The sequence below is a fragment of the Mustela erminea genome, chromosome 5 (assembly GCF_009829155.1).
Source record: "Mustela erminea isolate mMusErm1 chromosome 5, mMusErm1.Pri, whole genome shotgun sequence".
In the NCBI taxonomy this organism is placed as follows: Eukaryota; Metazoa; Chordata; class Mammalia; order Carnivora; family Mustelidae; genus Mustela; species Mustela erminea.
This window is the reverse complement of record NC_045618.1, coordinates 131,965,830-131,982,996: the sequence shown is the minus strand read 5'-3', so window position 1 is coordinate 131,982,996 and position 17,167 is coordinate 131,965,830. Positions and strand designations below refer to the sequence as shown.

The window sequence follows — 17,167 nt, the reverse complement described above, 5'->3', positions numbered from 1 at the left end:
TATTAGTCAGACGTGATTTTAAAAGAAACCCTCCAAATTCCCAATACACAATGCACAGGAATGAGAGTATATCTAACTATAACATCAAGATAACAACTCAAACGATAACAACTCAAACTATAAAATTAGAGAATTCTGGTTTGCTCCTTTAAATCCCACAATAGCTTTAGGGTTTATATTGGAGCTCCAGAGCCCAGATGAATCCTAGCTTTGCTAAAAAACCAAAAACCAAAAAAGGCAAAAACAAAGAACACTACATTTTTTTTTTAAAGAATTACATAGCCAGTTATCAAAAGAAATCTCCGAGGACTTCCCTGTATGCTAAAGAAGGAAGGATGTGAGAAAGGAATGAACTGTTTTCCTTTCTCAGCCTAGACCACTGTGAAACCTCCAAGAGTACCTAGTAACTAAAGGCAGATATGACAAAAGCAAAGATTTCATTATTCAATTTTTGGTTTTTTTCCTATCAATCTAAGACTCTGATTTACTTTTAAAATGAGGATATACCACCAGAGTTTTCTAGATCTTAACTCATATACCAGTTGCTCTTAGATCTTTTCTACATAGAGAATTCATCAAAAATTCTTTTTCTGTGGGTGCCTGATGGCTCAGTTAAGCATCTGCCTTCAGCTCAGATCATGATCCCGAGGTCCTAGGATCGAGCCCCTCGTCGTGCTCTCTGCTCAGTGGGGATTCTGCTTCTCCCTTTCCCTCTGCTCCCCTGCTCATGCTCTCTCTCACTCTATCTCAAATAAATAAATAAAATCTTTAAAATTTTTTTTCTGTATCTGCTTTACTCTCTATTTATTTTATGTTCTCTATAGAACTCCCTACCTTTTCTTCTCTTTTGTCCAATTCACCTTCTTTGTTCTTTTTCAGTTAATGTTAACAGCAGTTAACATGGGATGAATAGAAGAGTTTAAGGGTGTCTTATGCTCTCTTTGCTCATCTACATTCTGCACTGAACATGTGAAGTTACTGAAAATTAAAGTTATTTGGGGAAACCTGGGTGGCTCAGATGATTAAGCATCTGTTTTCGGCTCAGTCTGAGATCTCCAGGTCCTGGGATCAAGCCCCACATCTGGCTCCCAGTTCAGTGGGGAGTCTGCTTCTCCTTCTCCCTCTGCCTCTCCCCCTGCTTGTGCTCTCTTTGCCTCTCTTTCTCTCTCAAATGAGTTAAGTAAAATCTTAGAAAAAACATTTAAAAAGTCACTTAAAATAAAACTAGAAATTGCTGTTAGAATGTGGATATAAAAATTAAGTATTTATTTATTTATATATTTTTAAAGACTTTACTTATTTGAGAAAGAGAGAGCACAAGCAGGCAGAGTGGCAGGCAGAGGGAGAGAGAGAAGATGATTCTGATGTGGGACTCGATCCCAGGACCCTGGGATCATGACCTGAGCCAAAGGCAGCCATTTAACCAACTGAGCCACACAGGCATCCCTTAAGCTTATATTTAAATAAGGTACATAAAGTGTGATGACTCTGCAATGATCCACTTAAGTTTTCTTAGACTAGATGTACATTTTCTTACATTCGTAAAGTGTTGGCTTAGAATAAATGACATGACTGACAGCTAGAAACAGAATGAAGCTAACGGACTGTAACATTTAACTAATGGTTTTAATGCATTTAGCTAACTCTCCTAGCTTAATGCCCAAATGCCAAATTTTGTCATTAATTTAGAATACGTACCTGTTCATCTCGTATAGAGCCACAGAGCAAAAAAATTCCCCAGGGAAAAGATATCAATACAAGATATATATAAAAAGCTCAGCTTTCGCCTGTTTAACACTTTCCCTCCTGGTTTATACTTTTATCTCCAAAGCTTCCTGAATGAGATAGTATAAAAGCAATGGCATGAAATTTCTTTAGCAACAAATGATTTAGGGTTCTCTAAATAGAAACTTGCAAAAAGAACTGGAAATGAAACTATGGCCCTGCCTCTATCAGCTGAAAATATTCTTTATTTTTAAGATTTTATTTATTTGAAGGGGAGGGGAAGCAAGCACAAGCAGGGGGAGCCACAGAGGGAGAGGGATTAAACAGGCTCCCCGCTAAGCAAGGAGCCCAACAGGACCCTGCAATCCTGACCTGAGCTGATAGCAGAAGCTTAACCAACTAAACCACCCAAGCGCCCCTGAAAATATTCTTAAAAAAAAAAAAAATATATATATATATATATATATATATATATTATATTGAAGACTACTTCTAATCCTCCTCACCTTTTTTGTTAAATGACAATAGGCCAAATGCCTAAAACCTGAAATGCCCTAAAACCTAAAAAACCGAGTAAACCTGGTATTCAGAATGGCCTTTGTAGATTACAGACCAAAAATCCTGCTCCCAATCCTTTCCTTTTCTGATGTTTCATTTATTTTTTTGTTGTACAAGCAACACATAAACATGCTCTCTTGCTACACATGTCAACTATTCAGAAGCAAAGGGAACAAAAATAAAAAGCCTACCTTCTTCACATGGCTCCTCAATTTCCATTACTCACACATTCCTTCTCAAAGGTAACCATGGTCATGCATTTGGTGTGTATCCTTCTAGACCTTGCTAGAAAGATACACGCTATTTATGCTTTGGTGTGCATATAAATGTACACAGAAACACACAATTAAAAACATATTTATTAATGGGGGTCTAACTGCACACATTGTCCACAGCTTGCTTTTTTTCATTTAATAAGATCTTTCCAAAAACTTATGTGCTTATAGATTCACCTTTTCTTCTTAACTGCTACCCAGGATTCCATACTGCCTACAGGTCATTGTTTACTTAATCATTCAATTCCCCAACTTTTTTCCAGTAGAGGCCCTACTCCAAACTCTAGTTCTATTCATAACCACACAGCCCAATTCCCATTTTCCTGATGCTGGAAATGTTGTTGATGTTATTTCCTCAATGAAATAACCCTTACTCAACCCTTTCCTTAATTTGGTAAATTATTTTCAGTCTTCTATGAGTGGGATGAAGGTCTCTTTCCCTAAAACACATCTCTGCCTAACAAACAGCTTTTTTTACTTGATATTTATTTTAAATCTAGGAAAGTTAAAGAAGTGTCAAGAGACTAAAACAATGTTGAAAACCAACTTTCTATTCCAACCATCTAACACATCGTGGATACTCAATGGAAAGTAACAGTAATAATGGATTTATATTTACATTTAATCTACCCCTAGAGATTAAAAAAAAAAATGTACAAAGTGGTCTTTAAAAAAAAACAAAAACATTTTAAGACCCTAACCACAGTGCTTTCTTGAGTGCTTACTATGTGCAAGGAATAAAGATAAATGATGATCTCTGCTCCTAAGAAACTCATAGTCTGGTGGGGAGGCTCATATAAAAAGCTATAACCATAATATAAGGCATTATATATTAACTTCTACAACACAGGCACACATTAAAAGTGAAAAGGAAAGAAAATAGCCCAAGATTAATCATAGCTGCAAGGATAAAGGAAAGCTTAACAGGAAGTGGGGGAGGTGGGTCTCACAAATGCCGCAGGATTTTCAAAGAGATGAGAGAGAAAGACATTCAAGGCTGAGGGGAACTTGCAAACCAAAACACGGAGGCAGGACACTGCAGGCAGACCTTGTTTAGATTGTACATTGTCTGATGTGTGTGTGCATGTGCGTGTACTCAACACACACCCATTCTTGGGGGAGGGTGATTGGTAATCGCAAATATAATGCTCAAAAATTCAGGTGGAGCTCAACTGAGCAGAGGATGAAGAAAGTAGTATAAAGAATTAGATCTATCAGTATATATCCACAATGTGTATATATTTTATCCCTTATAATCTTGCTTAATCCTCATAACCCTATATAAGGTGAATATTATTATCCCTAAAATTTTCAGATGAGTAAATTAAGATTCAAAGTGTTAAATAACTTGCCCAAGTTCTCAGAGCTTGATGGGAATGGAGACTGGAATCCAAGTCTGAATTTATATTTTATTCTAAAGGTAATAAAAGTTGATGAAGGAGACTAGCAGACTCCAGTAAGTTTTTTCTGGATCAAAGGTTAAGTGATCAAGCTGTATTAGGCCACAAGGATCTGGGTAAGTTGTCCAGTTTTAGTCAAACTTCCCTGGTTTCATGCTGCTATTATTTTAATTTTTACAGACTAAGAGAGTAAAAATGTTATGCAAATTGTCATCACTATTCTTTTTTTTTTTTTTTAAAGATTTTATTTATTAATTTGACAGACAGAGATCACAAGTAGGCAGAGAAAGAGGGAGAAGCAGGCTCCCTGCTGAGCAGAGAGCCCAATGCGGGCTCGATCCCAGGACCCTGGGATCATGACCTGAGCCAAAGGCAGAGGCTTTCACCCACTGAGCCACCCAGGCGCCCCTTGTCATCACTACTCTCAGGAAGACCCTCTTCGCTTGCCCAGGACTAAGTATTCAATGAGTATCATCAAGACTTTTATCATAGTCAGTACAAAAAGATAACAAGAACATCTGTATCAAAAATCCTCACGGACTATTGTTCTGCTCTTCCTAAAATGTGTGATTTAATGTTCAAAGTGTCTGTAAGAATGTGAAATTACACCTGTTTCACGCCAGCACACCATTATCCCAGTCTACTTCCTTCTCTCTCCTTAGGCTGGAAGGGTGATCTGTATTTTGCCAACAGCTTGATGAAAGCAAAGCCTACTTGACGTTATGTACCAGAGGTTGTCCACTAGAGGGTAGCATTCCCCCTGTAAACTGTACAATGGCCATTCAATGAAGAGTACTAGAGCTACAAAGGAGTTCATTTGACAAATGAAACTGAAGTTTCTGCAGTTATCAAGTCCACTGGGTGAACACCAGGCCTAGCAGATCCACGGTCTCTTGAACGCCTAGACAAGGTCACCAGAGCATTTATTCAGCATCAGAACTGCAAAGTTCTGCTGCTGTAAAATGCAAGCAAAATCATACCTTTGATTTCCAAAAGCCTATCTGCTCAGTGTACCCAAATCCTTCCTATCTTTCAAGCCTTAACCATGAAGCTTCCTTTAACCACTTCCGTCAACACCAACTCCCTCTTTCCTAAAGTCCTACAACACTCAGACCGTGCCACATAATTAATAATCATACACTATCATAGTCACATTGTTTTTTCCCCAGCTAGTCTGGCCCCTGAACTCACACAATGTATACTTTGTGCAGCATCCCCATTTGATGCCTTCTTCAGAGGCGCCAAGTTTCTCATAGGAGATTAATAAGTGTTGTTGGTGTCCCGAAGCAAGGCTTCTTCAGAGAACTCTGCATCTACTCTGACCTAGTGCTCAGGAGAAAGTCTTCCCTATCATGCTCTCTCTCATCTGTGGTGGTCAGGACAGCTTGGAAAAGCTGCAATTCAGAAAGCTTTTCCCTGCATATTTCCAAAAATACGTGAAATTACCCTTCTTTTTTTTTTTTTTAAGACTTCATTTATTTATTTGACAGAGATCAGAAGTAGGCAGAGGCAGGCAGAGAGAGAGGGAAGCAGGCTCCCCGCCGAGCAGACAGCCTGACACGGGCTCGATCCCAGGACCCTGGGACCATGACCCAAGCCGAAGGCAGAGGCCCCAACCCACTGAGACCCAGGCGCCCCCAAATTACCCTTATTTTTTTTTTAAGATTATTTATTTATTTACTTGAGAGAGAGATGGTGAGAGAGAGCATGAGCGAGGAGAAGGTCAGAGAGAGAAGCAGACTCCCCGTGGAGCTGGGAGCCTGATGCGGGGCTCGATCCTGGTCCCGGGATCATGACCTGAGCCGAAAGCAGTCGTCCAACCAACTGAGCCACTCAGGCGTCCCCCAAATTACCCTTCTTAAGCCATATCCAAATCTTCTACTGTCCTAGTGATGACTTGAACCTAGAATTCAGAGTTATATGTAATTACACCAAGGAAACGTTCTCTGAAAAACTTCTTAAAACACACATGAAACCGTACTCTATATAGAGAATTATTGGATTGTTTTCCTTGGTAGAGCACTGAAACTCAAGAGAAGCTTCTTGGGATAAGCCAATTTCAGTCAAATTGCTGTTACCTCCACACTCCCCACCAGAGCCCCCCAAATTTTAGAAGAGTAATAGTGGAGATCATCTAGTCTCCATAATGAAGATAAAGAAGGCAGACCTCAGCCAAAGACAAGTCTACTTGTGTGGGGAGATATGTGAATCACAAGCCTTTTCACAGAGGCTCAAAAGGTCAAGAATGTGCCAGCATACGGCCAGACTATATAGCCAATCTTAGGGTTATATGGAATTTAGCATGATCCTATTTACTTTATCAGAGTTTTCAGAAAGGGTAGGCAAAGGGAGCAAAATCTACTGAACTAACCAAGCTAAGGGTCCGGTTCCTTGCCCATACGTTATTCCATTTAGCTCATGTTGAAAGAAGTATTTTGGAGCTAGTACACAGAACCAGAGTTCTTCCTCCCTAAGGGCACTCACAAAAAGTAGAACTTTTGGAAAGTCTTCAGCTGTTGCTCCAACAAGGGCAACGGTTTTTGGTATACACATTGACAGCAAATGATACACTAACAGAACTCACAGGCACAACAGGATTTGAGTTGTGCTGAAAATGCCACATCAAGAAGGGACATAAACTGCCTCAGAGTTAGAGGATGGGTCAGATAGCTCCTTCTTCGTGGGATAGTTACTGCCTTCATTTCTGCAACTGCAGGATCAGACAATTAGTTCTCCTAAGCAGCTGCTCTAGTTCCACAGACCACAAACTCAAAAAACAACAACAACAACAAAAAAACCAAAAAAACCCCAACTGGCTCAATTCACATACTGACTCTAAAGAGATGTGCCCCCCTCACCCCCAACCATGGGCAAAGACAGTGGTGAAAGGTCCTTAAAATTCAACACAGGAAATCAAGTGCTTTATTTCTGAGGACATAAGCATTCTGAACTCTTTAAAGAATTCAAACTACGAGACTCTATGCTTCTTTATAACAGGACAACCATTCCAGCTTCTAAATATCATCTTACATTTGTACCGTTTACATACTAACTTCACATGCACTGATTAAGTAAATCCTCTCTAACAATTTAGCAGGCACTGGAACCCTCTGGCCCAGCTACTGAAACACTACTATTCAATTTTACAAAATTGCAAGGGACTTTAGAATCATGAAGCCCACAACTGCGAGGGAGAAACTTAAAGAAATGTGCCACCTCCCCAAAGCCAAATGGTTATACCAATAGGCCCAAATCCTCTGGAGATAGAAGCTATTACTTCAAGGGCCTGAAATTAAATGCCTCAGAACCTCTACATACACTCAGTGCTCTCTGGTAATTAACCAAAGAACAAGTGTTTCTATTATTCATGTTCTTGTCACAGGCATTTGCTGAGAGACAAGTAACAGCTATTTCTAAGCAAGATTCAAGGGAGCCTAGCCACTGACTGAGGAAAGGGCTGCTTTTGGCCTGTGTTGAAACCACTTCTCTGCCTCAGTTTGCTTTTGGCGGGCCGGGGGTGGGGGGCTGGCTGGTGGTAAGATCGCCAAAAAGAGTAGTAGCAGGAGTTAGTTTCTTGGTTAAGAAACAGAATTTAGAGCTGTGTTGTAACTATGTGCGTAAGGACGCTTAAGACGTGCCAGACTTCCAAAGCAGGAAGCAGGCAAAGGAAGTGCTGTGGTTTCCTTTCTGCTAGGGATTCCCCTCTTGGGTTAAGCAGAAGGTCAGGAAAGATAAAAGCCCTTCCCCAATGTCAACAAAGTCCAAGGATGGTAGACATTCCAGGAGGAACAGTTTTAACATGCTTTGTGACAGAGATGTCCACATCATTTTCCATGTAAACTCACAAAAATGCCCTCTGTTTTAGAGGGGAAAATGGTATTTAATGTCTAATCAAGTGCCCTATTACTTAATATAATGGCAGCCATCGTATCAGGAGGAAAAAGTTACAACAGGTAAAATTTCTGGTGTAACAATGCACGCTGGCTTAGAGAGCGGTGTCAGACAGCAGCAGTCATCGAAAACTGAAAATCATCTTCTACCTCAGAATAACTGCAACAAGGTTTTCTCTTTACCTTATAATAGCATTTTTACAACATCTTATTTAAATATAATTAAGATTGCCCTCAACCGTCAAAGTTTAAAAAGGATTATTTCAATTTACTCTTCATTTCATCAAATAAAGAGGCTCTCTTGCTTTCTTTCTGTTTTTTAACTAAACCAGCTTAGACACAGAAACAAAGCAATTCAAAGTCTCTACCAGGAACTATCTTCCATTCACTACCTCTAGCGCCTCCCTCCCTCCTGTTGATCACCTACAAATAACTCAGCCTTGTGTTCTTCTACTGGACATCTGAACTATGAAAAAGAGGAAAGACTTGAGCTGCAATTGTTGTACTGCTACTTCCTGTTGGAGAATTAGCTGGTCACTTCCAATCTTCTTCCATTTTAGGACATTTCCCTCCCAGGTCCTGACCAAAGATGGAGCAACGTTCTGTGGGTCCACCAGTCCCAGAAAATTCTCTCAAATCACTTAAATCAACTTTCTTCTATTTAGTTTACATTCTTTAAAAAAACATTTACATTTCCTGTCCCCCACCTCTTCTTCATACCTTCAGGTCCTGTAGTAAGATTTCTGATCTGGGTAAAAACACTCAACTTTCTGTAAAGACCAATCCTCCAGTCTTAAATAGTTCTTGTGGCTTTGGGGATTTTTAAAAGGTTTTATTTATTTGAGAGAAAGAAAGAGAGAGAAAGTACACCTACAAGCAGGGGGAGGAGGAGAAGGAGAGGGAGAAGGCGACTCTCCACTGAACAGGGAGCCCAACATGGGGCTCAATCACAGGGCCCTGAGATCATGAGTTGAAGGCAGATGCTTAACGAACTGAGCCACCCAGGGGTCCCTACACACCAACACTGTCTACGGGGTAGTTGGTTCAGTCATTTGGCTGAAGCCACAGCCAGAATTATTGTTCAAGGCTGTTAACACAACTTTTTGTATCCATAAGATTGTAGCTGGTTGTCACATGACTGCTGAGAAAACAAAAGCCTTCTGGGCAAAGCACAGCCAATTGGCCTGATTGGGTCACAGAAGCCTCATAGCACAGCACACTACTACTGGCTGTTAGAGCAGGACATACCTCTTCGTAATTTTTCGCCTCCACTCCGTGCTTCATGTCTAGAATCACGAGTTGATCAGGTATCCGCCCTGTTCCTGAGAAAGAAATCAAAAGATTCATTGTGTAGAATATTTAAAATTCCGGGAAATCACCCACCCACCCTCCCTCTCTCTAACCCCTACCCTCTCAATAGAGGGAAACAGCCACAACTCCTCCCCCTACTCAGCTGCAGAAAATTCCTGGCTCTGGCTAAAATCACAAGCATTCCAGACAAAGCCTCTATCTGTGTGGGGTGCCGGAAAGCAACGAGAACATGCTGCTGGCAAACATCTCTGAGCCGGCAGGACACAAGACACTGCAGCTGGTACTGCACAGGGACAGGAGAGCAGAAGAGACAACGTAGAGGCTTACTGGATTAGGAAATAAAAGTCAAGTCAAAACAGTGTAAAACTGAGTGGTATATGGACCAATAGGTAGTGGGCACCAACTAAGACTGCAAGGTATATTCCCACATCTGAAAAGAGTGCCCTGTCAAATTTTGGAAAAAAAAAAAAAAAAAAAAAAAAAAGGATTATTGAGTATATGCTAAGCTTGGATTTACTTAACATAAACATGAGTACTGAAAACATCACAGAATTTAGCTAATATTCCACTTTAATTCAAGCCTTTGGTTCAATGTAAGGACATTTCAGTAGGTCGGTAAAATGTTATAGGACCCACAAAACACTTAAAAGAGAAACAGCCCAAGAAGAACACTTGTAAAGAAGAGTACAATTTTCAGGGACGCTACTTAGAAAGAGAAATGTCTATTTGGGACAGGAATGCCAACAGAGCTAGGCTCATATTAGAAAAGGTAAACTGATTCAGCTTGATCAAAAAAGAATTTAATCTTAAATCAACAGGTAGGAGAGATAAAAAGAGTCAAGCGTCCCAGAAAACTGCTCAGCCTTAGTCCCCACGAATTCACGTAATTATCTGTGAAATAGAAAACTGCCTCTACGGGGCGCCTGGGTGGCTCAGTGGGTTAAAGCCTCTGCCTTCGGCTCGGGTCATGGTCTCAGGGTCCTGGGATCGAGCCCCACGTCGGGCTCTCTGCTCAGCCAGGAGCCTGCTTCCTCCTCTCTCTCTCTCTGCCTGCCTCTCTGCCTCCTTGTGATCTCTCTGTCAAATAAATAAATAAAATATTAAAAAAAGAAAAGAAAAGAAAAGAAAACTGCCTCTATGGGGGGCACCTGAGTGGCTCATTTGATGAAGTGTCTGCCTTTGGCTCAGATCATGATCCCAGAGTCCCGGGACATCCCGTCGGGCTCAGAGCCTGCTTCTCCCTCTGCCTGCCACTCCCCCTGCTTGTGCGCTCGTGCTCTCTCTCTCTCTCTCTCTCTCTCTCTGACAAAAAAATAAATAAATAAATTCTTTTTAAAAACCCTGCCTACATGGAATTAGGAGTTTAGGGCAACAGTGCCACTTAAGCAAGGGAGTTCTTCCAAGCTACAAGCCAGAGAGAATAGTACTACACTCTGCGTCTTGAAGCTTCTGAAATTGACTGAAGTCAATTCAATAACTACTCAGTGAGAACACACCAGGTGACTGAATTACAATCTCTGCCTTCAAATAATTCGATGGGGATCTAAGACAAGCATGCGTAAGAGCTACGATCCAAATGCAAAGCAGTAAAAATCTGAAGAGGAAAAAAACCAGTTCAGATAATCCCAGCTATGGAGTAGCTGTGGACAGACTTTACTAAATAGAGAGAGCACCTGAAGTCAAGGACAATGTACTCTACGCAAAGGGCAAAAAAAGCACAGGCAAGGGCTCAAACACTGAAATGAGTATGGATGTTTAAAAGACAGTTAAGAAGTTCTTTTAGACAGATTAGAAGGATCAACCTGAAAAGCAACAGAGGGGTGCCCGGTTGACTCAGTTGGTAGCACATGTGGCTCTTGCTCTTGGGTTGAGTTTGAGCCCCACACTGGGTGTTAAGAGATTAGTCAAAAATAAAACAAAAATCTTAAAAAAAAATGCACATCAGGGGCGCCTGTGTGGCTCAGATGGTTAAGCATCTGCCTTCAGCTTAGGTCATGATCCCAGGATCCTGGGACTGACTCCCGTCAGGCTCTTTGGTCAGCAGGTAGCCTGCTTCTCCATCTGTCTGCCATTCCCCCTGCTCATGCTCTGTCTCTCTCTCTAACAAATAAGCAAATAAAAATCTTGGGGTGCCTGGGTGGCTCAGTTTGGGTGTCTGCCTTCAGCTCAGTCATGATCCCAAGATTTGGGAATTAAGCCCTGCATCAGGCTCCCTGCTCAGCAGGGTGCCTGCTTCTCCCTCTTCCGCTCCATCTGCTAATATTCCCTCTCTTGCTGTCTCTCTGTCAAATAAATAAACAAAATATTCAAAAATAAATAAAAATAAATCTTTTCAAAAGTGTAAATTAAAAAAAAAGAGCGAGAAAGAAAAAGAAATAACACTACTTAGGTAGGACTAAAAAACTAAGTCACAGATGCCTTCTGAGCATTAAACCAGTCAGTCTGCAAAACAAAACAAAAAGTGGCACCCAGAGAGAGAGATCTATTCTCTCAAATCCAATGCGTAATCGTGATCACAGCACTGGCCCATAACAGATGCAGTGCAGATTTTTGCTTCTCCTTCCTCATTTAAAAAATTATGAAACCGAATCAGCTTACAACCCCACCCCGCCCAAAAGATGAAAATATTTTCTTCTTAACAGACTCTTCCCAGCATCTCTCTGTTGCCACAGCACAGCATTAGCATTATTCAAACACAAGTGAAACCATGAAACCACAGACCTCTGGCTATTCTCAGTCTAGACCACAGGGTCTCTTGCACAGACCAGCTAGCCTAGCCCCTTAGCTGACATCATGGCCCTAAAGGGTCCCTTTTGTTAAAAACAAAACAAAACAAACACTAAACTTCTCTGCATTTCTCTGTCAAATGGACAATTTCTTTCTTTCTTTTTTTTTTAAGATTTTATTTATTTATTTGACAGACATCACAAGTAGGCAGAGAGAGAGAGAGGAGGAAGCAGGCTCCCCGCTGAGCAGAGAGCCCTATGCTGGGCTCCATCCCAGGACCCTGGGATCATGACCTGAGCCAAAGACAGAGGCTTTAACCCACTGAGCCACCCAGGCACCCCAAATGGACAATTTCTTAAAAGCTACCCCAAAGACTACAAGGAATCTTGTTTCCATATCAATATAAATGAAGAAATTGAGTGCTGACTATACTGTTATGTGTATACATTTACACATATATATACACACACATATGTATTTGGGGGGTACAACAGGGGGAGAGGGAGACAGAAAATCTTACACAGGCTCTACGGCCAGCATGGAGCCCAACGCAGGGCTTGATCCCAGGCCTGAGATCACTCATGACCTGAGCCAAAATCAAGAGCAGCCACTTAACCCACTGAGCCACCCAGGCGCCCTGACACAATCCATGATTTAAAAGAATTCACATTTGTGTGGTGACAGATACAGACACAGAAGATATTCTGAAAGAAGTATCAGTATAACTCAATGATAGGCTGAAAAAGGCAAGAACAACTTCAAAATGTGAGCCCAAGTAACTGGGAGGTAGTTAACACTAGTAAGAGGGGGAATTCGTTTGAAAGGGAGGCTTGTGAACACAGTCTGAGACACTTTGGTTTTTGAAGCAAGAGTGGCACAACCATATGGAAATGTCTAGAATATAGTTGAGACATCCTGGAACTGGCACCAGTGGGAGCAGACAGAAGGATATCAGTGATGAGATCACCATTAAAATCCTTTAATCTTTAAAAATTTTTCATCTATTCGCCCATTTACTTCTGGCAAACTCTGTTAGCTTTTAGGTTAAATTGACCAACTTTAGATCAAGGGAGTCAATTCTTTTTTTTTTTTTTTTTTAAAGGGAGTCAAATCTTGATGAACTGTCAAAAGCAGCTGGTTTGTCTGCTGTCCTGGGAAGGGAATCTACTGACACTGTTAGCAAAAGTGCTCGCTCTTCTTCCAGGATCCTATGTTCTGAATATTCTACAAATGTAAAACTGGCAGAAGTCCTTTTGCTACTACACAGAAGAAGCCCGAGACTAAAATTAAATGGAGGCAAGGAAAGGAAACACTGAGAGGTAGAGTTCCAATGACACTGTTAAAACACCAAGAGGCAGATGTGCCTGAGGTCAGCACCACACTGCAAACTCCCCAGTTCAGAGAGTCTAACGATCTATCTCTCCTTTTTCTTTTTTTTTTTTTTTAAAGATTTATTTATTTATTTGACAGAGAGAGATTACAAGTAGGCAGAGAGGCAGGCAGAGAGAGAGAGGAGGAAGCAGGCTCCCTGCCGAGCAGAGAGCCCGATGCGGGACTCGATCCCAGGACCCTGAGATCATGACCTGAGCCGAAGGCAGCGGCTTAACCCACTGAGCCACCCAGGCGCCCTATCTCTCCTTTTTCTTTAAGACACTTTGAGTTTTCACGTCCTGCAGCCCCAAAGGGTCCCAACTAATGTAGCAAGTATAAACTAATTAAGCTTTTAGAGTCTAGTGTCCTTTAAGCTAATGAATACGGAGTAAAAAGGACTCTGCCTTTTCACCCATTACTACACTTGATCTTAGCCAAAAGGCCGATTACTAAGCACAGAAGCCATCAAGTATTCAGACTGAACAGTACTATGGGGTCTTGACCTTGAGATGCACAGAAGAATCCACACCAAGACAGAACTAGGAAAATGCTCTGGAGACCGAAAGTATTTCTAACTTTGCCATATACTGTTTGTCAGACAGGCCTTATTTCTAATCCTTGAGAAAATGTGTCACTAGCATATATATAAATGCATTATATTCCAGCATCTATATGAAATTCGCCTCTATCATTCAAGCCAGATATGTCACAGCATTGAAGAAATGCCTACTCCTGTACACGAAGAAGTCAGGTGATTAGCCAACTTTCACTCTTATGTGTGAAAGACATAAACAAATGTAGTTTCCTTTTCCTAATAGCCCAAGAGAGAAAGTTCATGCTCTAACTTGAGAGGAGACACTTAATTCAGGGAAAACACTGATTACTTACCCTTGCTCTCAAAACACACTTCAAACATGTCATAATCTTCAGTGGTAAAGGCAAATTTCCCCTTGGTTGCATCTTCCTTGGAGTATAGAATATGACCAGCAGAATCTGTGATCTAAAATAAAAGGTAAGTAAGAATAGGAAGCAAATAACACTGGGAAAGAGAACTTAATAGAAACTGGAGAATGGGAAGAAACAAAGTTTAGGAAGACAGTTGTTATTTCTCATTATGATGACTATGTTCAGTCAATTCTTAAAGACAGGAACTGGATTAGAAGATAAAACCCAAATACAGCAAATTTCTTTCCTTCAAACATACATATAGCCACACTTAAGGCTAAAACGTCACTGCTACTGAGTGTCTTACCATACTAAAAAGGCAATAAAACGGATATAAATTGGGCTTATTAGCAAAAGTTTGCTATAGAAAAAGTATACCAGTATCAATATCTAGAGAGAGACAGATCACAAAAATGAAGAGGACAATTACCAGAAGAATGTACTACAAAAAGGAGAAAGACACAGAAGAACACATGTCTTCTAGGATCACAGGGGAAGGGAGGGAAAAATGAAACAAGACAAAACCAGACAAGGAGATAAAACTTAAGAGACTCTTGGTCTCAGGAAACAAACTGAAGGTTGCTGGAGAGGAGGAGGGGGCTCGGAGGGATGAGGCAGCAGTGTGATCGACACTGGGGAAGGTATGTGCTGTGGTGAGTGCTGTGAATTGTGTAAGACCAACGAATCACAGACCTGTACCCCAGTACCCCTAAAACAAGTAATACATTATATGTTTAAAACAAACACATCTCTTCTATAAAACAAATTTTCATGCGGTAGAGGTAGAGGCAGAGAATGGAAATGAGATATCTGATGCAAAAAGAGAAGGAAAGAAGCCATGTGTGGAAAAAAAAGTCTGGAAGATCGACTCTAAATTTCACATCAATTATGTCAGTGGTCAAATGGGGTGGCAGAAAGACATGGGGAATAAACAAGAAATCTGTCCTTAAAAAGACATCCTTGGCTTCTACCAGTGATAATTTCTTTCTTCTAGGTTGTTAGCTTTAGTTCTCCAAACGGAAACTGCTCCATTGGCAGAGAATGGCCTGTAAGTGCAGATGATGTGGCATACACTGGTAAGTAACGGTCATATATAAAACAAGGGAATGACACAGTAGTATGATACACTGGATTGCAACTTCTTTACTAGGGCTCATGGCTGTCCTGGCAGAAGGCACACTTCATTATTTAAGACAGGAAGCTACTTGCAATACGGAGCACAAAAGCAGTAGCTTCCTTAAACTAGATGTTCTAATGCTGCCTGTAAAGTAAGATTCACTTATAGGTGAGATTTTATTTATTTATTTATTTACTTTCATTTTTTTGAACGATTTTATTTATTTACTTATTTATTTTTTAGAGAGAGAGTGAGAGCACACAAGCAGGCAGAGTGGCAGGCAGAGGCAGAGAGAGAAGCAGGCTCTTGGCTGAGCAAGGAGCCCGATGCAGGACTCGATCCAGGGACCCTGGGATCATGACCTGAGCCAAAGGCAGTGGCTTAACCAACTGAGCCATCCAGGTTTCTCTATAGGTGAGATTTTAAATGTCAAAACTGAGCAGAACACAAAAGCTTATGCATTTAAAGCACTTTAATGACACTAGTTTTTTCCTGAGTAGTACAACTTCTTTATACTTTTTTCTTTCGATTTTCTACAAAGGTGTGTATCATTTATGGTCAGAAATAAAGGTATTTCATTTTGGGGAAAAACACAGTAACTAAAGAATAGTTTTCAGGTGCCTAGGTTCACCACATTGGGTTCCCTGCTCTGCAGGGAGCCCACTTCTCCCTCTCCCTCTGCCCCTCCTTTCTGGTCGTGTTCTCTCTCCCTTAAATGAATAAATAAAATCTTTAAAAAAAAAAAAAAGAATAGTTTTCACTGCTAGACTAATTTGAAATGAGGGGTTAATTAAAAAAGGTTTTATGAAACATTTTCCAAATTCCCTAAAAGTAACAGTAGTAATATTACTCAAGTATCTTCTGCCATGAATGACGTGGATCATTAATTTGTCAATGGCTGGAATACAGGGATAGTAAGATAGCTTCTGTCTTCAAAGAACTTAAAGGTCTAAATGAGACTTCACTGTAACGTCAAAAGTGCACTACTAGAGGTAAGCACAGGTGCCGTGGGATACGGAGGTTCACAGAGTATACTGCGAAGGTGACCCGTGAGCTAAGTCCTGAAGGATGAGCTGCAATTAAGGGAAAAAACAGGGACATAAAAACATTCAGGGTAGAAGAAAAGACAAATAGGAGGACCTGGGGTCCAGAAAAACACAAAACAAAAATACAGGAATATCATAATACTAATAACAAATATTTACTGAGTACCTACTAAAGCTTGAGTACTATGCCAAGTGCTTTATATGCATTTTAAATTTCATCTTTATTATAATGCTATAGGTAAGAACTATTATTTCTCTTAAGTTCCATAGCAGGAAACTGAAACAAAGAGAGGTTAAGAGGCTAGAGCGGTACTGGCCGCTCATGTAGAAATGCAAAACCATGCTAGGGTGTTTAAACTCCATTTGGTACAAAATGGAAAGACAGTGAATGAAGAATCTGAAACAAGAGAGTGATGTGATTCAGTCTGCAATTTAGAAAGATGAATCTGATAATACTGTGAAGACAAGACCCTCGAGAGGGATAATACTAGCAATGAAAAGATGGATTATGACTCTATTCTAGGACTCCAGGTTAGAAATAGTGAAAGCTTTGGGTATGAGGAGAAGGGGACAAATCTGACGGGATTTTAAGGAGGGAGAGCCCACAGGATAAAACCAAAAAGTCAATGTCCACAAGGATCAAGTGAGCAATGTAACTGAATCTAATGGGCCCATGTAGGTCCACAAGGTCACAGACAACTTGGCAAAGTGAGATGATGTGCCTGTCAAGAGAAAAACCAATGACTGCCATGTCACGCTGGGTTTTCAGAGCATCCAATTTTTCAAAAGAAGGTAGACATTT

General features: G+C 40.7%; 1 protein-coding gene across 1 annotated transcript in view; it reads right to left on the bottom strand.

The window, feature by feature from the left end:
• Positions 1-17,167, bottom strand: part of TMED10 (transmembrane p24 trafficking protein 10) — a 41,179-nt gene that overhangs the window by 4,386 nt on the left and 19,626 nt on the right. Inside the window, exons 2-3 of the mRNA XM_032344891.1 lie at positions 14,146-14,257; positions 9,097-9,170 (exon numbers count right to left, since the gene is read on the bottom strand). Of these exons, the coding sequence (XP_032200782.1) occupies positions 9,097-9,170; positions 14,146-14,257 (186 nt within the window). The remainder of the gene's footprint in view (positions 1-9,096; positions 9,171-14,145; positions 14,258-17,167) is intronic.